The 25,159-nt window shown below is 43.3% G+C and overlaps 1 protein-coding gene and 1 long non-coding RNA gene across 2 annotated transcripts in view; one reads left to right on the forward strand and one right to left on the reverse strand.

Moving 5' to 3' along the window:
• Window positions 1–1,573: 1,573 nt before the first annotated feature.
• On the reverse strand, window positions 1,574–7,569 carry LOC132343340 (uncharacterized). The gene is made up of 2 exons (XR_009492108.1): window positions 7,356–7,569; window positions 1,574–5,249 (listed from the first exon to the last, which is right to left on the reverse strand). It is a non-coding gene; the product is annotated as an uncharacterized lncRNA (long non-coding RNA).
• A 158-nt stretch (window positions 7,570–7,727) lies between these two features.
• Window positions 7,728–25,159, forward strand: part of TICRR (TOPBP1 interacting checkpoint and replication regulator) — a 42,993-nt gene continuing 25,561 nt past the window's right edge. The window contains exons 1-7 of the mRNA XM_005221848.5: window positions 7,728–8,496; window positions 16,883–17,162; window positions 18,093–18,331; window positions 19,576–19,810; window positions 20,730–20,859; window positions 22,545–22,684; window positions 23,653–23,871. Coding sequence (XP_005221905.1) covers window positions 7,834–8,496; window positions 16,883–17,162; window positions 18,093–18,331; window positions 19,576–19,810; window positions 20,730–20,859; window positions 22,545–22,684; window positions 23,653–23,871 — 1,906 coding nt within the window. The 5' untranslated portion in view covers window positions 7,728–7,833. The remainder of the gene's footprint in view (window positions 8,497–16,882; window positions 17,163–18,092; window positions 18,332–19,575; window positions 19,811–20,729; window positions 20,860–22,544; window positions 22,685–23,652; window positions 23,872–25,159) is intronic.

Genomic DNA, 25,159 nt, shown 5'->3' on the forward strand with positions numbered 1-25,159 from the left:
CTCAGGTTGGCCGGGGTCATAGAGGATGAGACAGAGGTGGGGGCAAGCCCCACCCAGCCTTGTTGTTGTTCAGTCTGTAAGTTGTGACTTATAGACGCTGCGACTCCATGGATTGCAGCACACCAGGCTCCTCTGTCCTGCACCATCTCCTAGAGTTTGCTCAAACTCATGTTCATTGAGTCGATGATGCCATCCAACCATCTCATCTGTTGCCCCCTTCTCCTCCGGCCATCTATCTTTCCCAGCATCAGGGCCTTTCTTTCCCACCCAGTCTTATCCCTCCACTTCTGCACCCCACACCACCCTCCTCCATGTCTCTGAACTGCATCATTGCCCCTCCAGTAAGTGGAGGGACCAGTCAATCAGCTGTGTGCTGTCCAGCAACTTATTTAAGCTTTCTAAGCTGTATTAAAAAAAAAGCAGGGGGTGGGGGGGCAGATTCTAGAAAACACTTACCCAGAGGATTTTTGGAAGGTTAAATAGGAATGCTCCTCGTATAATACCAGACACTCAGAGAGTGTGCAATACACATCACTTTCCTCTCTGCTTTCTTCTCTGTAACAGTTTTGTGCCCATTGCTTTGCTCTATCAGGGAAGCTAGGCAAGCTGGCAGTTCCCAGCAGGAGTGGGGAAGCCACTGTTTTCTCTTTGTGCCCAGAAATACTGCTACCAATGGATGGCTTCCCCCACCAGGTAACACTGGAGTATTGAGACCCTGGGAAGAATGGATGGATGGACAAATGCTGCTGTGGAGGAGAAACAATGTCCCCAAAGACCTGCCCTTTACCCAGACCCACCAAGGACACCTATTCTTCATGTCACTGCCAGTAAAAATTTCCAACCTGCAACCTCAATCCAGTTCAGTTAGAATCTGTGGGGGTGTGGCCAGCTTTGGGTATTGTTTAAAAGTCCCCAGGTGCTTCTAATGTGTAACCAGGGTTAAGAACTACTGGTCTACTCCAACCTCCCCATTGCAGAGATAAAAACACACAGAGGGGAGAAAAAAGTAATCTCAGAAAAGTTAAAAGTAATAAAATATTTAAAGGGACAGGCAGAATTTAGTATAAAGTAGGACCCTAAAAATCCAGCGCATTTGTGCTCAGTCGTGTCTGACTCTTTGCGACCCCATGAACATCAGGCTCCTCTGTCCACAGAATCTTCCAGGCAAGAATACTGGAGTGGGTTGCCATTTTCTCCTCCAGGGAATCTTCCTTACCCAGGGACTGAACCCTTGTCTCTTGCAGCGGGTTGTTTTTTTTTTTTTTTTCCACCACTAGCGCCACTTGGGAAGCCCACCCCAAAGAGGGAACCAATTATTATTTCATTATTTCTATTATTGCTCTAGATGGAGCTGGCATCAGCGACAAATGACTTGCAAAATCACACAGGCCCTCATGCTTAGAAGGGGCCTGTGTTGGTTTAATGCTGTTGTTGCTGTTTAGAATTTTTTTAAGTTTTTTTTAAATAAAGGGGTCCCACATTTTTGCACTTTGCACTGACCCTGGCCCAAGATCATACAGCTCTTAAAAGCAGAGTGGATTATCACCCCATTAAAGAAAGAGGAGGAACACACTTGAAGCAAAGAGGCTTGTTGGTGTGGGGCTGGTCTGGGTCCACTCCCCAGGGAGGTTCCTTCTCTTGTTCATTCCATCACAGGGAGGACGCTGGTCTTGCCTCTCTTGGAGGAAGTAGGGTAAGAGTTTCAGAACTTCCTCTTACTAGCTGTGACAGGCCCTCTGAGCCTCAGTTTCTTCATCTATAAAAGGGAGGGAATAATGCCTGTGAAATATTGTGAGGCGTATCCCTCTAGATGCATGACTGTCCCTCTCAGTTCAGTTGCTCAGTCGTGTACAACTCTTTGTGACCCCATGGACTACAGCACGCCAGGCTTCCCTGTCCATCACCAATTCCCGGAGCTTACTCAAACTCATGTTCTTCAAGTCAGTGATGCCATCCAACCATCTCATCCTCTGTCATCCCCTTCTCCTGCCTTCAATCATTCCCAGCATCGGGGGCTTTTCCAATGAGTCAGTTCTTTGAATCAGGTGGCCAAAGTACTGGAGTTTCAGTTTCAACATCAGTCTTTCCAATGAATATTTAGGACTGATTTCCTTTAGGATAGACTAGTTGGATCTCCTTGTAGTCCAAGGGACTCTCAAGACTCTTCTCTAACACCACAGTTTAAAAGCATCAATTCTTCAGTGCTCAGCTTTCTTTACAGTCCAACTCTCACATCCATACATGACTACTGGAAAAACTATAGCCTTGACTAGACGGACCTTTGTCAGCAAAGTAAGGTCTCTGCTTTTTAATATGCTGTCTAGGTTGGGCATAGCTTTTATTCCAAGAGCAAGTGTCTTTTAATTTCATGGCTGTGGTCACCATCTGCAGTGATTTTGGAGCCCGAGAAAATAAAGTCTGTCTCTGTTTCCATTGTTTCCCCACTTGCCATGAAGTGATGGGACCAGATGCCATGATCTTAGCTTTTTGAATGTTGAGTTTTAAGCCAGCTTTTTCACTCTCCTTTTTCACTTTCATCAAGAGGCTCTTTAGTTCCTCTTCACTTTCTGTCAACTCTAGATGCTGGAAATCTATAACTCCCCACCATGTGCTCCAAGTGCAGCCTTGGCAGGTCCTTTTCTTTCCCCCTGAGAGGCCCAAACACATTAAGGTCCCAGACTTCAGCTTTTCTCACACAAACTAAAACAGAAGCAATCGTGGGGAAAGTTTTCATTCTGGAGCAGGGGTGTAGGCGGCAGAGTCCTTAAGGAAGTGTTGCTGCTACTGCCCTCTGGTGGTAATATATCTGTATCTGCACAAATTCGTAACATCCTTTGCTGAGGCTGCTGATGCTGCTAAGTCGCTTCAGTAGTGTCCGACTCTGTGCGACTCCATAGACAGCAGGCCACCAGGCTCCCCCATCCCTGGGATTCTCCAGGCAAGAATACTGGAGTGGGATGCCATTTCCTTCTCCAATGCATGAAAGTGAAAAGTGAAAGGGAAGTTGCTCAGTCGTATCCGACTCTTAGCGACCTCATGGACTGCAGCCTACCAGGCTTCTCCGTCTATGGGACTTTCCAGGTAATAGTACTGGAGTGGGTTTGGGGAAATACAAAGATGCTTGATAACATACTGCTGCTGCTGCTAAGTCGCTTCAGTAGTGTCCGACTCTGTGCGACTCCATAGACGGCAGCCCACCAGGCTCCTCCGTCCCTGGGATTCTCCAGGCAAGAACACTGGAGTGGGTTGCCATTTCCTTCTCCAATGCATGAAAAGTGAAAGTGAAGTTGCTCAGTCGTGCCTGACTCTTAGCGACCCCATGGACTGCAGCCCACCAGGCTCCTCCATCCACGATTCCATTAAAAAAAAAAAAAAAATTGATGTTGATGTTTGGTAGAAACAAACACAATACTATAAAGCAATAATCCATTAAAAATAAATAAAAAATAAAAGGGAATAGCACAGTAAAAAAATAACTGATTGCTACTCTTCTAGACACTAGGGATGCAAAGACAAATAAAACACAGTTCTTGCCCTCACTGTAGATGTGAAACAAACTCTGAAAGAGATAGCTTAAATACAGTACAACAGGGCTTCCCTGGTGGCTCAGCAGTAAAGAATCTGCCTGCAATGTGGGAGGCCTGGAGTCAGTCCCTGGGTCGGGATGATCCCCTGAAGAAGGGAACGGCAAGCCACTCCAGTTTTCTTGCCTGGAGAATTCCACGGATAGAGGACCCCAGCTGGCTACAGTCCATGGGGTCAAAAGGAGTCAGACACAACTGACAGACTAACACTTTCACTTTTCAAATACAGTGCAATGTGATGTTTTAATAAAAACAATGATTCCTGACTTCTGGTTCCAGACAAAATGGAGTAGGCATATTTATTTCTAGTCTTCTGACTAGTAAAAGCTAAAGTTCCCCTGGACATTCTATATAAACAAACATAAGAATATCCTGAGAGTTTGCAAGAAGAGGCAGACTGGCCAGACCTCTTGAGACCCAAGAAATGACATAGCAGTGTGTACTCTGGGTTTCCTTTATGCCTTTCATATCGAACTAGGTACTGGAGAAGTGGCAATCTAATAAAGGATGCAGGCAAAAAAACCCAACAAAACCTGCTCTCTCTAGTCAAAAGAACAGGAAAGGGGCAGGCTAGTAAGAGAGAAAAGTTTTAGGCAATAATAAATCACTTCAGTCTGGCCAGAATTTAAAGAAAAAAAAACACAACTCGATGGCTTAGCCCCGTAGGGAGTCTACAATTCCAGACTTGGACATCATGAGGTGGCCCCCTCCCTGGTCAGAGTGGCATCAGAGAAGGCCAAGTGGGGAGCTGGAATTTTTTTTTTAAGGGTATGAGAGGATGTTTCTTTATTTACTCAGGGCTGCGCTGGGTCTCTGCTGCTGCACGCAGGCTTTCTCTCGCTGCAGCAAGTGGGGGCTACTCTGTATTTGTGGTGCTCAGGCTTCCCACTGTGGTGCACTCTCTAAATATGTGGGCTTCTCTTGCTGCCACATTGTCTTACTATAGAGAGAGGTTGTCTCCTTTCAGTCTAGGTAGATATTCAATGCATGTATTAAATTCTTCCTGCTTTAAATACCTAGCATGGTTTCTGAGTCCTGCACTGAACCCTCAGCCCTTCTTTTTCCAGGCTTCCCAGGTAACCTTCATCACCTGGATTTAACCCCTTACCGCTCCGTATTTCCCCTAAGACCCCATCTCCCACCCTTCCTTGAGCCCCTGTAGTGTTTGCTGGAATGGCAGTGCACCGTGAACAAACTTATCTATGTCCTCAGATCTTCACCTTCCTGCTCTTTTGGAAACCCGGCTAACGCCTGCTGATACTACTTCCAATGTAGTTTCCCCAAGTATGGGCCCTTTTCCCTCTCCCACCACTCATTCCACCTGGCCTGCAGGTGGGGGGAAGCTGTCCTTTTCCCTTCCCCAGGCTTTCTGATGTTAAACTGTACCCTATCTCCTTGTCACCATCATCTGTAGATCCTTACCTCGGTCACTGAGCATTTGGGCCACAGGCTCTGTCTCTCTCTACCACTGCCCCTACTTCAGCATCTGTGAAAATGATCCATCCAACATAGACCTCTCAGTCGGTCTTCCCAAGTTCCCCAGGCTCCCTTGCAGCTAGAGGTAGTGCTGTGTGACCCACTGAGACTGAAGTCACAATCTGATGGTGGGATGGATTCTGTGAAAGCTTTGCTTTCTTGCCTTGGGATCTGCTCTCTTCTTCTGACCTTGAATACAATTGGGGTATATTGGCCAACCCAATAAAAGAGTAGAAAACAGGGAGAGAAAGAGAAACAAATATTAAATAAAGAAACTTTAAGGGAGATTGCTGAATGCAGCAGGGAGAAGAAGTGCAGAATAGCCAGATCCCTGTCATTGTTCTAAATGAAGACCTAACCAATCAACTTTACTCTTAAAAGTATTCTATAATAAGCCCCTCCTTATGAAGCTGATTTTTCAATCTAGGTTGTAAGCATTGTACCCTGGGAACCTGCTTTTTGGAATCTGAATTTGATCCCATTTGTGATTCTGCTGTGTATAAAATCATGGAGACTCTTCAACTGCTCTGAGCTTCAGTTTCCTCTATTTGTCAAAGCAAGAGTCTAATAATAACTCTTTAGAAATTAGCTTGGTGAATAGGGAGCAAAATCCTGTCCTAGGATTTTTGCACCTGCTCTTCCCTCTTCCTGAAACCCTCTGCTCCCAGATGTTCACAGGGCCTCTCTCCCTTTGTGTCCAAGTGGCTTCCCTGACTGCCCTATTTGAAACTGCATACTCCTACCTACTCTATGTTACTTCTTCCACCTAATTCTACTCCAAAGCTTTTATCATCACCTAACATCGGACACGACTGAAGCGACTTAGCAGCAGCAGCAGCAGCAACATATATGTTACTTCCTTCTTTGGCTCTCCCTACTGGAATGTAAGCTTCTCAGGGCAAGGACAGTTAGCTCTTTTGTTCCCTGTAATGATTATTTATTGAATGAATGATGAACAGGTGTGCGTGTTTTTAGTAAGCAAGATCCTCTGGAGAAGCATTTGGCTACCCACTCCAGTATTCTTGCCTGGAGGATTCCATGGACAGAGGAGCCTGACAGTCTACAGTCCATCGGGTCCCAAAGAGTCAGACAGGACTGACTGACTTTCACTTGACAAATTAACACTAAAAAAATGTTTGTTGCTTTGACAGTCGATGGATTAGGAAATGTCAGGGAATAAATCTACTAAGCATCTTTAATGGTCTTTCTTGAGACAATTGGCTCAGAGAATCTCAGGATTGGAAGAATATTTAAGGTAGCCCAGTTCCAGATAGAAAGTTTAGATTCTCCTCTGCTGTTAGAACCAATAATAGGAATCTCTAGGATCTAGAGCCACAACTTTTTCTACAATTGAGGATTCTTCTATTTGCAACAGAAGGATCCTTTTCATCAAGAATATTCTCCCTGAGAAGGGACATATGTATACCTATGGCCAATTCATGTTGATGTATGGCAGAAACCAACACAGTATTGTGAAGCAATTATCCTTCAATTTAAAATAAATATATTAAAAAAAATATTCTCCTCGAATGTAAAGGCAAAATAAAAAAAATATAGAACTGTAGAAAACTTGGAAAATGCAACAAAAAAAGCCAAAACAAACCTTTAAAACCATCACCATCTTATTACCAGATACACTTAAATTTTCCCTACACAGTATTAACAGTTTAAAAATATATATGCAGGTAGACAGAAAATTTTGGGATCTCATTGCATGTGTGGTTTTGCGGTCTTTTTTTCATTTAACACTACGTATAAAAACATTAAAATTTGCACGATGTTCCCCCTTGGAAGTGTACCATAACTTATTTAATCACTCAAGCCGTTTCCTTTTTTTTCCTCAAGTTAAACTTTTATCCCAATCTTCAATTACCTTCTTCGACAGAAACGCCTAGAAACTAGGGCAAAGAGACTGAACTTATAATTTCTAATATTTTTTTCTTAAATTAGAGAAAGCTTGTCTTCGTCTTCAGATCCCACTTCATAGAAAGTTTAGGGTGGCTTACAAATCAATTCAATTCAAACTACCCCAAATTCTCTTCCCCTACTATTTTCAAGGTCTTAGTAAATACCTCCCGCACAAGTACTGCTGCTGCTGCTAAGTCGCTTCAGTCGTGTCCGACTCTGTGCGACGCCATAGACGGCAGTCCACCAGGCTCCCCCGTCCCTGGGATTCTCCAGGCAAGAACACTGGAGTGGGTTGCCATTTCCTTCTCCAATGCATGAAAGTGAAAAGTGAAAGTGAAGTCGCTCAGTCGTATCCGACTCCTAGCGACCCCATGGACTTCAGCCTACCAGGCTCCTCCATCCATGGGATTTTCCAGGCAAGAGTACTAGAGTGGGGTGCCATCGCCTTCTCCGCCCACACAAGCACAGTCCTCCAGAAAACGGAAACCTAAAGACACAGGCCGCAGGCACCACCTCTTTAAATTTTAAAACGGAGGCTCAGGCCAATGAACGTTAAGTTTTTCCCGGAACAAAGCGTCCCGCCCACAGTCCCGCCCTCCACCAAGCAAGCCCAGGTCTTCTCCACCGCTCTTCCAATCAACGCCAAGGATGAAAGTTACTCGCGTAACTTACGTAAGGCAAGCGACCAATTGGAGCTGAGTTTGGGAGTTAGCTCCACCAATGCCAGCGGCCCTTGGAGAGCGCGGGAGCTTTTCGACCAGAGTCCCTGAGAGAAGCGAAGGATGGCGCTGGTTCCCTGAAGCAAGGGCCTAGGAGAAAGCGGCGCAGGTCCGGTCTCGAACCCTGAGGCAGTGGGGCGGGAGACATGGCCTGCTGCCACAACGTAATGCTGCTGCTGGACACCGCGGGAGGCGTCGCTGGTGAGAGCCTGGTCCGGCGAGCTGCCCTGCGCCTTCTCACTTACCTGAGTTGCCGGTTCGGCCTGGCCAGGGTCCGCTGGGCCTTCAGATTCTTTGACTCTCAGGGGGCGCGGAGCCGGCCTTCCCGCGTCTCTGACTTCCGAGAGCTGGGGGTCCGCTCCTGGGAGGACTTTGAGGAGGAGCTGGAGGCCCGGCTCGGGGATGGCGCCCAGGGCGCCCACCTGCCCGGCCCGGCGCCCAGGGCCAGCCACACTCACAGCGCGCTCATGGAGACGCTGCTAGACTATCAGTGGGACCGGCCCGAGATCACGTCGCCCACCAAGCCGATTCTGCGTAATAGCGGGAGAAGACTGCTGGACGTGGAGGGCGAGGCCAGGGAGGCCGAGTCTGCGCTCGGGGGCTTTGTCAACGCCGTCTTCCTCCTGGCCCCCTGTCCGCACTCGCAGAGGGAGCTGCTGCAGTTCGTGTCCGGTTCCGAGGCCCAGGCCCAGCGCCTGCCGCCTACTCCTAAGCAGGTGATGGAGAAGTTGCTGCCCAGGAAAGTCCAGGAAGTCATGAGAACTCGAAAAATCACCCTCTACTGGGTGGATACCACCGAATGGCCAAAGGTAAGATTAAAAGGTGCACTGGTTCTAATGAACCAGAACTTGGCAAGTGTCTGCCGAGCAGCCCCTGGACCCAGAAGGAGACTAACATGACCAACAGGTGTCCCTTCCGAAGGAAAGTCCTGGGGTCACAGCACATCCCTACAGTCATCACACCGGGATAGGTAGGCCCTGAATACCTACTGAGTCAACTCATTTGAGGACCTTCACTATTTAGGTCCTATCTGTCTTTCCAGACTTCATTTTTTTCTACACATGACTCATGTTCCAGCCTGTCTGAAACATAATCTAGTTGCCCAACAGATCATCACAGCTTGTACTGTCTTAGTCACTTGAAATGCCACTGCTCTTTTGTGCCAGTTTAAAGACCCAGGTTCCATCGGGTCTGGAAGATCCCCTGGTGAAGGAAATAGTAACCGACTTCAGTATTTTTGCCTGGAGAATCCGATGGACAGAGGAGCCTGGTGGGCTACTGTCTGCTGCTGCTGCGTCGCTTCAGTCGTGTCCGACTCTGTGCGACCCCATAGACGGAAGCCCACTAGGCTCCCCCTTCCCTGGGATTCTCCAGACAAGAACACTGGAGTGGGTTGCCATTTCCTTCTCCAATGCATGAAAGTGAAAAGTGAAAGTGAAGTCTCTCAGTCGTGTCTGACTCTTAGCGACCCTATGGACTGCAGCCCTGGACCAGGCTCCTCCGTCCATGGGATTTTCCAGGCAAGAGTACTGGAGTGGGGTGCCATTGCCTACTGTCTATGGGGTGTCAAAAAGTTGGACACGACTGAGTGACTAACAGTTTCAGTTTTTCATTCTTTAGGGCCTTTGCCACATGGCAGCTTACTCAATCTCAACTTCTGAATTGCCAAACACGTTTGTGGCACTTACCCTTTCTCCATTATATGTTCCAGGTGTGCAGTCACCCACCTTCCATCAAGTTTAAAAATAACCTCAGAGGCAGCCACACATCTCTCTCTTGTCTCCTGTGTTAGAGGTGTTGAGGAAATATTTGTTGGCCAAATGAACAAATTCTTACCTACTTACAGTCCTAAATGGCTAATTTGAATTTTTGGTGAGGCAGTGGATCCCCTGCTGTAGTTAAGTGCTGTGATAAGTATATATTTATATGTCCATTATTTTCTTCTGATCACTTTACATTGTCAGTTAATAATTTAATTTGAGGAGCCACTACATTGTGTACCCACTACATTGTTTTAGCTGCTGGGCAGGTGGTGGTCAGCCAGGTGGAGTTTACCTTCTGGGGGAAGAAATATTACACAGGGAAGGTTAACAGATGAGCAAGTGAGTGATAGGATTTCAAATTATGCTCGAGAATAAAGCTGAGTAAGAGGCTGAGGGTGGGGCAGAGGAGGTAGAAGCTGGAGGCAGTGGTACGTAGGTTAGTAGTCAGGGAAGACCTTTTTGAACAGAGAATGGAATGGTGAAGGAGGAGGAATGTGATGTTGGGAACAAACATTCCTGGCAAAGAGAACATTCCAGTGTAAAGATCTGAGTGGAAAACGAGCCTCTTTTGTTTTAGAAACTGGGTATGCTGAAACCTGCTAGGCAAGGGGCAAGCACCAGAGTAGAGGAAGTTAGAAGGTAGCAGAGGCCTCTCTGTAGGGCCAAGGTAATAAATTCAGATTTTGTTCTGATTGGGAAAGTGGCTTAACCAGATGAAAGATGTGATTGCATCTATTGGAAACATGTCTCTGAGGTAGAAGTGCAAGGCTGCAAATGGGAAATGAGATACTTAAGACAAATAATGATATACTGGGTTAAAATTTCCGAATTACTTTTACATATAAAGCCCAAGAAAGATGTAGCAAATGCCAAATAAGCCAGCAGTGACTTGTCAAAGAAAAGAAAAAGGCAAAAATGTTTAAGGGGGTGGTAAACATTGATGGAGAAGATGGAATCCTAAAAGTGTTTGTGAAGACAACGAATTAGGTGTTGGACACAGTACACAACGAATTAGTGCTCGATTTGGGATAATTGATACTCAATCACATCAGAGAATCTGTATTCTGAAATTGTATTATATCAGATGTTGGCTAGAAAGAAGTCTTAGCAGAAAGGGCTTGAAGATTCTTTTTTTTTTTTTTTTTTCAGAATGATATTAAAATAAGTAGGTTGACAGTGTCTATTTAAATATTTTCCCAGGTTTCACATTCCATCACCTGCAGAGGTGGATCTTCTCTGAGCCTTCCTCCATTTGTTATGTTATTTCCTGTGAGAAAAAGCCCATCAAACAATCTTAAGCTTTTCTGGAATTTTTTTTCTAGTGTAGATCTAATTTTTCGTATTCAGAAGCCTCTGCTTTGCCATACTGCAAAGGTGAAAGGGAGACTTGCATTCTGTCCTTGGGGAGCTCTCACAATGAGAGGAGAAAGAAGAGAAATTCCAGGGCCTGCCTTGCGGAGTTTACTGTCTGGGAAGTAGAACTGGGAGAAACAGACTCAGGGAGAAGGGAATCCAAGCACATAGAACTCTTGCAAAGACATCAGTTAGAAGGGAGCATGAGAGGCCCTTCTCACATTTTCAACCTTATGCTTCTGATTTACTCAGTGCATACCATGCTGGACACAGGAGCCTGGCGGGCTACAGTCCACAGGGTCAGAAGAGTTGGATACAACTCAGTGGCTAAACCATATCACCACCATATGCTGATATGCTGAATACTGAGTGCACCATTTGGGAGCCAGACAGATGTAGTCCCTGCTGTCTTGGAGCTTATAGTCTTGTGCACATTTATAAATTCCTAAATTTGAAACTGCCACTAGGACTTGTCTATTACTTAGTCCATAATATGCATAAAAATAAAAACATTGCTATATTCTATATGTATACTGGTGGTTTTTTTTTAGTCACGTACATCAGTTCAGTTCACTCACTCAGTCGTGTCCGACTATTTGTGACCCCATGAACTGCAGTATGCCAGGCCTCCCTGTTCATCACCAACTCCCAGAGTTCACTCAAACTCAACGTCCATCGAGTCAGTGATGCCATCCAGCCATCTCATCCTCTGTCTCCTCCTGCCCCCAATCCCTCCCAGCATCAGGGTCTTTTCCAATGAGTCAGCTCTTCGCATGAGGTGGCCAAAGTATTGGAGTTTCAGCACCAGCATCAGTCCTTCCAATGAACACCCAGGACTGATCTCCTTTAGCATGGACTGGTTGGATCTCCTTGCAGTCCAAGGGACTCTCAAGAGTCTTCTCCAACACCACAGTTCAAAAGCATCAATTCTTCGGTGCTCAGCTTTCTTCACAGTCTAACTCTTACATCTATACATCACCACCAGAAAAACCATAGCTTTGACTAGATGGACCTTTGTTGGCAAAGTAATGTCTCTGCTTTTGAGTATGCTTTTGAGTATGCTCTCTAGGTTGGTCATAACTTGCCTTCCAAGGCTAAACGTCTTTTAATTTCATGGCTGAAGTCACCATCTGATTTTGGAGCCCCCAAAAATAAAGGCCGACACTGTTTCCACTGTTTACCCTGTTTCCCCATCTATATGCCATGAAGTGATGGGACCAGATGCCATGATCTTAGTTTTCTGAATGTTGAGCTTTAAGCCAACTTTTTCACTCTCCTCTTTCACTTTCATCATTCAGGTATGACCTAAATCAAATCCCTTATGATTATATGGTGGAAGTGAGAAATAGACTTAAGGGACTAGATCTAATAGAGTGCCTGATGAACTATGGACGGAGGTTTGTGACATTGTACAGGAGACAAGGATCAAGACCATCCCTATGGAAAAGAAATGCAAAAAAGCAAAATGGCTGTGTAAGGAGACCTTACAAATAGCTATGAAAAGAAGAGAAGCAAAAAGCAGAGGAGAAAAGAAAAAGATATTCCCATTTGAATGCAGAGTTCCAAAGAATAGCAAGAAGAGATAAGAAAACCTTCCTCAGTGATCAATGCAAAGAAATAGAGGAAAACAACAGAATGGGAGAGACAAGAGGTCTCCTCAAGAAAATTAGAGATACCAAGGGAACATTTCATGCAAAGATGGGCTCGATAAAGGACAGAAATGGTATGGACCTAACAGAAGCAGAAGATATTAAGAGGTGGCAAGAATACACAGAAGAACTGTACAAAAAAGATCTTCACGACTCAGATAATCACAATGGTGTGATCACTGACCTAGAGCCAGACATCCTGGAATGTGAAGTCAAGTGGGTCTTAGAAAGCATCACTGCGAACAAAGCTAATGGAGGTGATGGAATTCCAGTTGAGCTATTTCAAATCCTGAAAGATGATGCTGTGAAAGTGCTGCACTCAATATGCCAGCAAATTTGGAAAACTCAGCAGTGGCCACAGGACTGGAAAAGGTCAGTTTTCATTCCACTCCCAAAGAAAGGCAATGCCAAAGAATGCTCAAACTACCGCACAATTGCAGTCATCTCACACGCTAGTAAAGTAATGCTCAAACTTCTCGAAGCCAGGCTTCAGCAATACGTGAACCGTGAACTTCCAGATGTTCAAAGCTGGTTTTAGAAAAGGCAGAGGAACCAGAGATCAAATTGCCAACATCCGCTGGATCATAGAAAAAGCAAGAGAGTTCCAGAAAAACATCTATTTCTGTTTTATTGACTATGCCAAAGCCTTTGACTGGATCACAATAAACTATGGGAAATTTTGAAAGAGATAGGCATACCAGACCACCTGACGTGCCTCTTGAGAAACCTACATGCAGGTCAGGAAGCAACAGTTAGAACTGACATGGAACAACAGACTGGTTCCAAATAGAAAAAGAAGTACGTCAAGGCTGTATACTGTCACCCTGCTTATTTAACTTCTATGCAGAGTACATCATGAGAAACGCTGGACTGAAAGAAGCACAAGCTGGAATCAAGAGTACCGGGAGAAATATCAATAACCTCAGATATGCAGATGACACCACCCTTATGGCAGAAAGTGAGGAGGAACTAAAAAGCCTCTTGATGAAAGTCATGTACATTTATGTGTATATTTTTAGTATTTCTCTATTTGACTGCTTGTGGTCTTGGTTGTGACATGCAAACTCTTAGCTGTGGCCTGTGGGATCTAGTTCCCTGACCAAGGATCAAACCTAGGCTCCCTGCTCTGGAAGTGTGTAGTCTTACCCACTGTACCATAGGGAAGGCCCCATGTACATGTATTTTTAACCAAAGCTAATGTCCTTCTCAGCTCCTTTTTAAAGTTTTACTTACTAAGAAAGTTTTAATTTGCTAAGAAAAAATTTTTTTCCTGGTCTTCTGGCTGAAACAGTTTCAACACATTTTTTGTTTCCCTTGGGCAGAAAATCCTAATCAGAATCTATGATACCTGAATTAGCTTACCACTCTCCCCCTTAGCCAATGAGCAAGGGTGTGGCTGTCTTGGTGGTAACATTAAATAACAATTGATTAGTCTATGGCAGCGTTTTCCAAAGTGACAGGCACAACCAGAGCAAAACATTTGCAGTACATTGCTTATCTTCACCGTACATGATGTGTTCTGTTGTGCTCTGATAATTTTCTTTCATGGCTTTTTTCCTTTAACTACTGTTCCTAAACTGTTCAATCGATTCGTCCAAGTCCATCAGGGCCATGACCCCTACGTTAAGAGCGCTGTCAGGAGAGTCCTGGGTTCTTGGACTGGAGTGTCGTTGCCTTGCTGTGAACCTGGGCACCCTTATGCCCCTCTTTGAACTTTGATATAATCAAAAATGTGGAGATGACCTGGAATGCCCTTCTGGTTTTAATTTTTCACATTCACATAGCAATTTATGGTTTACAGTTGTTAGCTCATCTGTGAAGTAGGCAAACCAGCATGATCAATGTATTCTAGGGGAGGTGCTCCTTCATGTAACAATGTGTGCTAAGTCGTGTCTGACTCTTTGTGATCCCATGAACTGTAGCCTGCCAGCCTCCTCTGTCCATGGGATTCTCTAGGCAAGAATACTGGAGTGGGTTGCCATTTCCTCCTCCCGGGGATCTTCCTGACCCAGGGATTGAACCTGCATGTCCTGCATTGGCAGGCAGCGGATTCTTGCCACCTGGGAAACCCCGTAGTGCCTGAATATTGTACAGTATATTGTGGTTCTGAGTTAAATTTTACATGTTATTGCTGTTTTACTCACCCCACGCTTGGCTTTAAGATCAACAAAGATAGGGACTATGTTTTGCTAATTCATGGTTTTATCGACTTGGGTCCTTGGACTCTGTAATCAACAGAAATTGGTGAGAGGCTAGATGAAAGATTCAGTCTAGGTTTTGCTGGGACTTGTACTGCTTGAGGGAGCAAGAACAAGAAACAGGTGCCCTTAGGAGACAGGCAGGGATCTGGTTTCTTACATGGGGTGCCGTGGAGCAGATGGGGGGGTTGGGTGGAGGTATAGCTTGGGTGGACTGTCCCCCTACCCCCCCAGGTGGTGCTGTGTACAGGATCATGCTCAGTACCCTGCTTTTGCTCTCAACACCTCAGAAATGGCAGTTGATCTGTGGCCTTTTTGTATCATATTGTTCAGAGTTGCCCTGGCTGCATACAGCTCCTTTTAGTCCCTCATAATTTCTCTGAATTCGTCTGTCCAGGTGCACTCACTCCAATAAAGGGTCCCAGGTCCTAGCCGGGCTCAGTGGCACATATGGTGGCTCAATAAAAGTTTGTTAAAAGAAAGTTGGATGAAGAGTCAGCTATGTGTGATGGAGTAAGGAATGCTTTTACGGGGACAGCGGGGTTTGAGCTAGATAGTGAAGTATAATGAGTATCCAGTTGGTGAAAATGGAAGGGGAAGACACAGCAAACAGAACCAGCGAAAACATGGAGACGTTATAAAATATGGCATGTTCAGGAAACAGCAAATGGTTCAGTGTGCCCGGGACGTAGGAACGAGTGAGGGAAGGATAGTGTCTTTGCAAAAGTTGTTTAGAGCTGGGTTTAAAGGGCTCTATCACCATTACAGTAGGGCAATGGGAAGCCTGTATGAGTCTTCACAGAAGTAGCATGATTGAGTATGTAGTTTTTAGAATACTTAAAGGAGGAAAGATTGGAGGCAGAGTACAGACTCTGTAGGCTACAGTAAGAGTCCCAGTCTTAAGTGAAAACACTAAAGATAGGACTGAGAAGACCTGTTTGTTCTCCACGCAGACCTGTGGGTGGTAACCCTCTAAGGGAGATGCTCCTGCCTCACTCTGGTGACACCTGGCTGTGGTTGTGTGGTGGAGGACATGATTGTTCTCTTTTATTAATGTGTAATGGTTTTGTATTTCTTCTAACATTTTATGATTTGTCCCTAGTGATTTGCATCACTTCTGTTCCTTGACAGAAGATAGAACTTGAAGTGCTGTTTTCACTGAATAGGTGCTTTCTTAAAGGCCTATTGGCAATGGCACCCCACTCTAGTACTCTTGCCTGGAAAATGCCATGGACGGAGGAGCCTGGTAGGCTGCAGTCCATGGGGTTGCTGAGAGTCGTACACGACTGAGCGACTTCACTTTCACTTTTCACTTTCATGCATTGGAGAAGGAAATGGCAACCCACTCCAGTGTTCTTGCCTGGAGAATCCCAGGGATGGGGGAGCCTGGTGGGCTGCCGTCTATGTGGTCACACAGAGTCGGACACAACTGAAGTGACTTAGCATAGCATAGCATATACTGCATTTATTCCTGGGCTGTGTACTAATGGGATGTGTGTGTGTTAGTTGCTCAGATGTGTCTAACTCTTTGCAACTCCCATGGACTATAGCCCGACAGGCTCCTCTGTCCATGGGATTCTCCAGCCAAGAATACTGGAGTGGGTTGCCATTTCTTTCTCCAGGGGATCTTCCTGACCCAGGGAGCAAACTTGTGTCTCCTGCATTGCAGGCAGATTCTTTACTGTCTGAGCCACGAAGGAAGCCATGGTAATGGGATGCTGGCCATTATTTATGTTTGGTTCAACCAATGCATGAATTATATAATTTGATCCTTTAATGTACATATCTACTTTCTCCTGATTTCCCTTACTTTTATGAATGCCTTTTGTTGTTCAGTTGCTCAGTCGTGTCTGACTCTTTGTGACCCCATAGACTGCAGCACGCCAGGCTTCCCTGTCCTATACCATCTCCCAGAGTTTGCTCAAACTCACATCCATTGAGTTGGTGATGCCATCCAACCATCTCATCCTCTGTCATCCCCTTCTCCTCCTGCCTCCAATCTTTCCCAGCATCAGGGTTTTTTTCCAATGAGTCGGCTCTTTCCATCAGATGACCAAAGTATTGGAGTTTCCACTGCAGCATCAGTCCTTCCAATGAATATTCAGGGCTGATTTCCTTTAGGAAATTGGTTTGATCTCCTTGCTGTCCAAGGGACTCTCAAGAGTCTTCTCCAACACCACAATGAATACCTAATTTACAATAACCCAACATTCTTTGTAATTTTCATTTTAGCTCTGGGAATCCCCAGACCACCTTGGCTACTGGACAGTATGTGAACTGCTCTACCATGTGGGAGGCACCGTCTTGCCATTTGAAAGTTTCAGCCAGGATTTTACCAAAGCTGGGGAAACACTGCTCAGTGGTGAAAGAAAGCTGTCAAGTAAACCTCACCTCTCTTCATGGATTTCAACTCTGCCAACTGATTCCACTTTAAACTGTTTGCTCTATAATTCTCCTGAGTATGAAGCCTCATTTCCACGGATAGAAGGAACATTATTTTTCCCTGTCGAAGGTAAGCAAATACTGTTTGGGGCAGGGGTAGTGTGGGGATGGAGTGGTTGGTCTGGTGTCATTCATTTCTTCAAGGCAGGCCGATGAATTCTTTAGAATTTAGAATTTCTAGCAGCCTAGGCCCTCCGTTAATGCTTGTAATTAAAAGATGTCTAAGCCAAATCAGAGATACCACAGGAAAGGACTGAAGTCTGGTACACTGTAAGCCCATGCAGAAAGGACAACTGAGTGATTTTAAAGGGTTTTCCAACTTTTTGCAGAGTTGTCAGGTGCCGAAGCGAATGAGTGGTAAGGTTTCACTGTCCTATATATGAGATTGATACATTGAAGACCCTAGAAAATCAGTGATTGACTAAGAAGACATAACAAATTAGTCAGTTGAAGTAGAAAATGGTGTTTATTACCATAAAGAGCCAGCATACAGGAATCTTCATAAATTTGCTTTATCATATGATTTGCCATATAGTGAATCATAATTTCTGAATCATTGTATATTCAAGCAATATTATATAGAGATATAAATAAACTGTATTTTACACGATGGGCAATTTAAGGAAATTTCAAGAGTATTACTTAAGCAGGTTTGTCTTACATGGTCTTTAGAATTTAACCTCATAAGATAGGATGTGCTGTATTTTATGGATTTAAAAAGCAGCAGATTTCCTGTGTGTGTATTGCTTGAATACTTATTTCTAAGTCATAATTATTGAGTTCTGACATCAATCACACCCTTATAATTCCTGTCACATACAGCTTTTCCTTATAGAATTTACTATGATAGCCTGTTGATGATAGAGTGGGGGTTGAAGTGTAAACTAAGTGATAATACTGGTACCTCAGCTGGCAGTGTAATTTTTTTCTTCTTAACCTTGCATCTCTTTTTAGGAGCTACTTCTTTTATTAGAATTTCAATATCCTATATTCCTCACAGGCAAAGAGCTTCAGGAAACATGGACAGTCACGCTAGAGCCCTTGGCCATGCATCAGAGACATTTTCAGAAACCAGTCAGAATTTTTCTAAAAGGCACAGTGACCCAGTGGTCCCTCCCAACAAGTGGAACTTTGGGCACCGATAGCTGGATGCTGCAAAGTCCAGATGGAGACAGATCAACTCAGAGGATGTTATTTCAGCACCTGGTAAACAGGCTGACTGCTGAAGAGTTACATCTGGTAGGTATCTTCCAGGTGGTAAGTTATTCTGGTCTAATAACACGGGTAAAGTGAAATAAGTGCATTTGTAAAATGCCAGGGAGCCCCCTACATAATACAGTCTCAATGAAACAGGTGCTGTTTTTGCAAGTAATATAGAGTCATGATAGTGCTTATTATTAAAGAAATAGCATATAGAACTGCATGTAACCTTGAATCCAATTAAACTAAATTATATTCACATAGGGAAAAGGTGGTGGGCCAGATGGAATAATTACATTAGGGAAGTGAAATGATAGGTGGTTTCTCATTGTTTTTAATACATTGTATTATGTATTTAGTACTTTTACATAATAAATTCATTTTTTAAAAAACTCTACATTGTAAAATTAAATATAATAGTGTACAGTAGTTATACAAACTTATTAATGTCTTCTGAAGCAGAATTCATGTATACCCAGATTTGATAGAAAAGTGATGGAATTTTTTAACTCTAGCAAATTCCTTACTTTACTTCATCTTTTGCCTTTGTAAGCTCAGAAGGTTGCTATCTTCTGCATTCCATTGTGAAACATTCCAGAGGAAAACTGGGTAGTCGTTTGGATGGGTGTTGTTCTAAGAGTTGTGTACTCCGACAGAGCACTGGGGTCAGAGTCAGGTGACCTGGATTAGGTCTCAGCTCGGTTGCCCACCATATGATCTGAATAAATCCCCTCAAGTGATAGAACTGATTCCTGTTTAAGAGCATGAATTTTGAATTCAAACACGCTTGGCTTCTGCCTTTTATTAACTGGGTGACCTTAAGCAGGTTGCTTATTCTTTAACCTCAATTCCTCCTCTATAAAATGGGGATTAGTGTTTTTTTTTTTTTGACCACACTGTGTAGCATGTGGGATCTTAATTCCCCGCCCGGGAATGGAACCCAGGCCGCCTGTAGTAGAGGCTTGGAGCCTTAACCACTAGACCACCAGGGAAATCCCAGTAATCATTTTTACCGTCAGTGGTTATGAGGATTCTGTGAGTTGCAGTAAGTACATAGTAAGTGCTTAGTATATACTTCTGGTGACTTAGGTTTTTGTCTGTCAATTGAGGGATTGGGATTATAGGATCAGTAAGTTCAGCTCCAGCACCAGTATCCCCCAAGTCCCTTTCAGTTTTCTCCTTTATGTTAATCACTGGATGACACAGTCATCCTTTTACTAAACCACATGCTTCTTTAGACACATGTTAACGGTGTTCTCAACTAATTAGAACTTCTCGTGTAGGTTGCCAGTGTGGACCCTGGCGAAGGCTGGCCCCCCATCACTGGAGTTATTTCTCCCTTCTCCGTCGGTGCTACAGTTCTCACCTTGTTCTGCACCAGGGAGACTGAGTCTCAAAGACATCTTCTCCAGACGGTTGTGGCAGAGAGCCCCCAGGACTCAGCTGCCCTTTTTTCTGAGGTTGTGGATGGTGTACTCAAACAGATTGACAGTTCTCTTGAAGTTCCTGCTACCTCAGGTAAGCTTCTGAACCAGTAACTGGCCTACTCCAGGTCAGTGGTTTACCATCGTTTCTAGCATCATAACCTTTTTTTCAGTATGCTCTTAGTAGAACTTAGTATCCGTTATAGAACAGGTAAAAGTAGCTACAGTATTTCTGGCAGTTTTAAATCATTTATAGAAATCCTGAAGCTTCTGAGGAGGTCAACGGCTCTGTAAAACCTTTTTGAAATTGGAAGTATAAGAGGAAACCTAGTTTTTAATATGTTTAATAAAGTGCATGTAAATCTTAGGGTTCTGTCTACCTTCTACTTTATTGCATTGTTACTAATAGGGTACAAACCTTATTTATGCCAAATAGATATAAATAGAATCAATTTGATATTTCTTCCATTCATATTTACTCAGTAGATATTTGTTGAGTGCCTGATGTCAGGCTCTGTTCCGGCTGCTAGGAGAACATCAGAGAACAAAATAAAGGTCTCTGTTGTCGTGAAGCTTACCTAGTCAGGGGAGACAAGGCAGGAAACTCAATAGGGAAATTATGTAGTGTGTTTTAAAGAGTTAAGTGCTGTAGTAATAGAGCAGAGAAAAAGGAATGGGGAGTCTTAAGGGATGGGAGAGTTACAGTTTCAAACAGGCCTTGTTGAAAAAGTGATATGTGAGCAAAGGCTTTGAAGGAGGTAATAGTGGCAAAAGTCAGTGCTGAGGCTTGTGTGTCCAGTGTTTGAGGAACAGTGAGGAAGCCTGTGTTTGCACACTGATCATAGACAACAAAGGCCTGTTGGAATTGGTTGTGCAGTTGAAGGAACGTCATTAATACTGCTGCTTTGGAATTCCTCTGGAAGAACGCAGTCAGTTGAGAGGAGGAGCAAGTGCTTGGGAGTCTCTGCTTTCTTCTAATGCCTCTTCTGTTCCATCTCTGCTCGTTTCTGTAGACCTGCCTGTCCCAGAATGGGCCCAGCAGGAGCTTGGCCGCAGTGCTCCCTGGACTTCGGCTATTGTGGAGAAGTGGTTTCCTTGCTCTAACCTCAGTGGAGCCAGTTCAAGTTTGATGGAGTCATTCTGGTAAAACTTATTTATTTCTCTGGGTTTTGATAATCAAAACCATCTCTCAGTTGTCTGCATGCGAGTTTGTTGTTGTTTATAACAAGCCACATTGCCTGAGTATAGTCCAGTAATTTTAAAAACTAGTTACAAATGGAGAATGTTGTTTACCAGGTACAGAGTTTGAGTTTTACAAGGTGAATTCTGGAGCTGGATGGAGTTAATGGTAGCACATTAGGAATATCCTTAATACCAGTGATCTAGGTGGTGATTAAAAGTGATGAAGATGATAAGTTTATGTCGTGTATTTTATCAGAATTAAAAATTTAGAAAAGGTTAATTACAAAAATAAAATACTCTCATAGATGTCAGAAAATATTTAGTATTAAATCTCAATAAAAAAGAAACTGGTGTGATGCAGCTAAATTTATACGTAAAGGAAAATTTACAGACTTAAAGCATCTTCTGAAGAAGAAGTAAAAACTAGTTAGATGAGACACGAAGTTGAGAGCACACCAAAAATTTTAAAAGCAATAATGAAAATAAATAAAAACCTAGTCATAGACTTGGGTACCTCTGGGAGAAAGGAATGGGAAGAAATTGGGTTAGGCTTTCTCTGTGTCTGTCATGATTGATCTTCATTTAAAAAATAATCTGAAGCTCTGATAAATTAACAGGGAGAAAAAAGCAAACCTTTCTCACTATTAAGGAAATACCAACACACTTAGGGAGAATTAGTCTTTTTCAGATCTACTGCTTGTATGAACTAATTCAACTAATGTCATCATAACTTTCTCCTACTTTTAGATCAGATGATATCAGATAATAGAAGATAATGAAATAGAAATTACACATTTTGAAAGTTGTGCTATTTTCATTATTTCCTTAGTGACTGTAATTTAGCTCTTGGTGGTAAAGCAGTTAATAGCTAATCTCCCCTGCTCTACTTCCTTCCCTGCTCATCAGTCCCAAGTTAGTTTACTAGAGTGTGAAAGACTTATTCAAAAGTTACTCTGATACTCACTACACGGTATTACATCATTGTGTACTTTAATGTATGGACACTGGGTAAAGACTATGGAAGCCCAGAAGTGAGTGAAATAGTTGCCATAATTAGACATGAACCCTAGGATATGAAGAATCTTATTAATGAAAGTCAATATTGGGGCTTCCCAGGTGGCTCAGTGGTAAAGAATCCACCTGCCAATGCAGGAAACATGGGTTTGATCCCTGGTTGGGGAAGATCCCATATGCCATGGAGCAGCTAAGCCCGTGTGCCCACAGCTACTGAGCCTGTGCTCTAGAGCCTGGGAGCTGCAACCACTGAGCCTGTGTGCTGCAGCCACAGAAAGCCCAAGCGCCTAGAGCCTGTGCTTCACAGCAAGAGAAGCCACCGCAGTGAGAAGCCTGCCTACCACAAGTAGAAAAGAACCACGCAACAAGGAGGACCCAGCACAGTCAAAAATAAATAAATTGTGTGTGTGTGTGTGTATAAAGTCAATACTGGATGCCCTAATACATTAATGGTTTTGTGAGCAGGTAACTTCTGTCCCTGAATTTACTCAAATCATAAATGATAAGAGGGACATTTTTCCTTGTGGGGACCTCTTTTGAGTAGCTTTCGAATATTGTTGTCGCTTTGTCTTTAAAGCATTTTGGAAAATCAGAATGTCACCTTTATGCTTGACATCTTGACTTACTCACAGGTTACTACAGGCTACCTCATCTGCTAAGGAGGAGCCTTCCAAAACTGAGAGTGACTTGACACGCGGCCTCTCTGAGCTCTACCAGAGAAAGTCTCGTGAAGAATACAGTGTATCCAGTCAGGAAGACAGCAGAAAGAAACGTAAGCATGTAGATAGGCAATTTCTTACAGTCTTTTTTGACACTGTATGTTGTAAATATTATTTATTTGTCTAAGCCGGCTCTTAGTTGTGGCATGTGGGATCTAATTCCCTGACCAGGGATGGAACACGGGCCCCCTGCATTGGGAGTGCCAAGTCTTAGCCACTGGACCACCAGGCAGGTCCCAACACTGTATGTTTTAAAAGATTGATATTCCCTAAAATGAAGTTGAAATGGTAACTGAATAAAGGTCAAGTTCTTCTATTTCACATCTGAAAATAATTACATTAGTACAACAGTGATTTTAAAAGTCACCCACAATCCTTCCTACCTTCTTAATGACTAAACCATTTTTGGTTTTAGTTGTAACAGAAATTTAAATGGCAACTTTGTGTGCTGTGTATAGATACTTGCTCGTCTGTTCCTTTGGTTTTTTTTTAGTTACTGTTCTATCTCATTGCTTAAAAAATTGGCAAATTCCTTATGTTGCTGAACATGTAGATTGTTTTCAGGTTTTACCATGGTAAATACTATAGTGTATATCATGTATGTGATTTATCCTCTGAGTGATTTCCTTGGTATACATTTCCATGAACAAGTTACTGTATCAAAAAGTGAGGAAAAGGGAGCTCTGGGTGTAGACTGCTGGATTGCCTTTCAAGAGTTTCATTGCACTCTGTGACTATTGGGTAACACCAAAATGAGTCTGTTTGGCATTTTGTCTCTTGTCTGTTTGGCATTAGAGGTAAAAATCATCCAATTATGTTGAGATATTTAGCTCCTAAACTTCAGTTAAAAGAGCGCTTTCCACCCTATTGGTAGCAAGAATTACCCAATTCAGATCATTCTGAAGGGATATACTTCATCTCAGTATTCTTTCGCAGAATATTTAATCTGAATTAAAGTAGTTCTTGATCCCATGGAAGTAAAAGTTATTTTACTTTTCTTCCCATGATGTTGTTTTGGTAGGAGGTGTCCCTCGCACTCCAGTGAGGAAGAAGATGAATACCATGTGCCGTTCCTTAAAGATGCTGAATGTTGCAAGACTGAATGTAAAGGCTCAGAAATTACATCCAGATGGCAGTCCAGACACAGCTGGGGAGAAAGGGATCCAAAAGACAGCCAATGGGAGAACAGCAGATAGACTGGAAAACAGAGGAAGAACACTGAGAAGTTCTAAACCTAAAGGTATTCCTTAATTCCATTGGATTTTGATGCCTACACTCATGTTTACTCTTCCATACGCTCATATTTTTAAGCTGTAATCATATCCTTCACTTAATGAACATTTATTAGATATCTGCTACATGTCCACAAGTGTGTTATGGGGAGTAAATAATTTCCTCTCCTTAGATTTATGATCCAGTTACAAATAATAATGAATATATATATATGTGTGTGTGTGTGTGTATACATACACACATCTCTCTACACAATGAATTGGTAAAATGAATATAAGAACCAAGAGTCTGCAACTGAAAATACTTGTTCATTTTAGAATTAAAGACATACTAGGAGCTGAGAAAGGAAAGGTCATTGTAGGGAAGAACAGGTTGAGAAGGCTTTTAAAAAGCCAGTGGAGCCCAAGTTAGACTTTGAGGAATAAGCAGAGATTAGAAGGCAAAGACAAAAAAGAAGTGTGTGCCCAATGAAGGATTAGTATAAGCAAAGTCGCAAAGGAGGTCTGTGGCCTGGCCATAGGACAAGTGGTTAAATAAGTTTTATATATTTGTGAATGAAGAGAAAGGGAAAAGTTTTGTGAATAATCTAGGGTTGGACTATTGGGGTTTTTCAAAGTTGAGCAGAAGAACTTTGGGCAATAATTGCATGATGTCACCTCTGAGTTCTTTTGAAAATTCTGGGATAAAAGTTTTCTGCTGCTCTAAACAATTTTTTCCCCTGTGAAATACTGGATCATAGATGATGATCAGTTTGAGTGAGATAGAACATCCGTTGTGAGCTATTATGGTATACTGGAATGCAGATGGGAAAGCAAATTAATTGTAATGCAAGGCAATGTGGCATTACCATAATTTCTGAACTAGATCTTTTTTCCATAAATAGACTAGCACAACAGTGCCCCAACAATTCAGTGGGACAAGGATAATCTTCAATGGGTTTGGAAGTAGTATAGTTTATTTCTTCTTTGTTACTGGTTACCTTTGAATTTATAACATGTACACTTGATGTGCAAACCCTTAAAATTAATCACTGTCTCTGTACTACTTCAGCCTCTGCATTTTTGACATTTTGGACCGGATAATCCTCTGTGAACCATAAGATGTTTAACAGCATCCCTGGCCTCCACCCATGAGATGCCAGTGGTATCCTTACTCTCCCCACCAGTCACGGCAGCCCAGACAGAACCAGATGTTCCCTAAGCAGCAAAACCTCTCGGTTGACAACCACTGGCTTAAATAAAAGACAACGCCTTCCATTGGATCTGGTGATCAGTTTCACTTTTTTCCCCCCACAG

The sequence above is a fragment of the Bos taurus genome, chromosome 21 (genome assembly GCF_002263795.3).
Source record: "Bos taurus isolate L1 Dominette 01449 registration number 42190680 breed Hereford chromosome 21, ARS-UCD2.0, whole genome shotgun sequence".
In the NCBI taxonomy this organism is placed as follows: Eukaryota; Metazoa; Chordata; class Mammalia; order Artiodactyla; family Bovidae; genus Bos; species Bos taurus.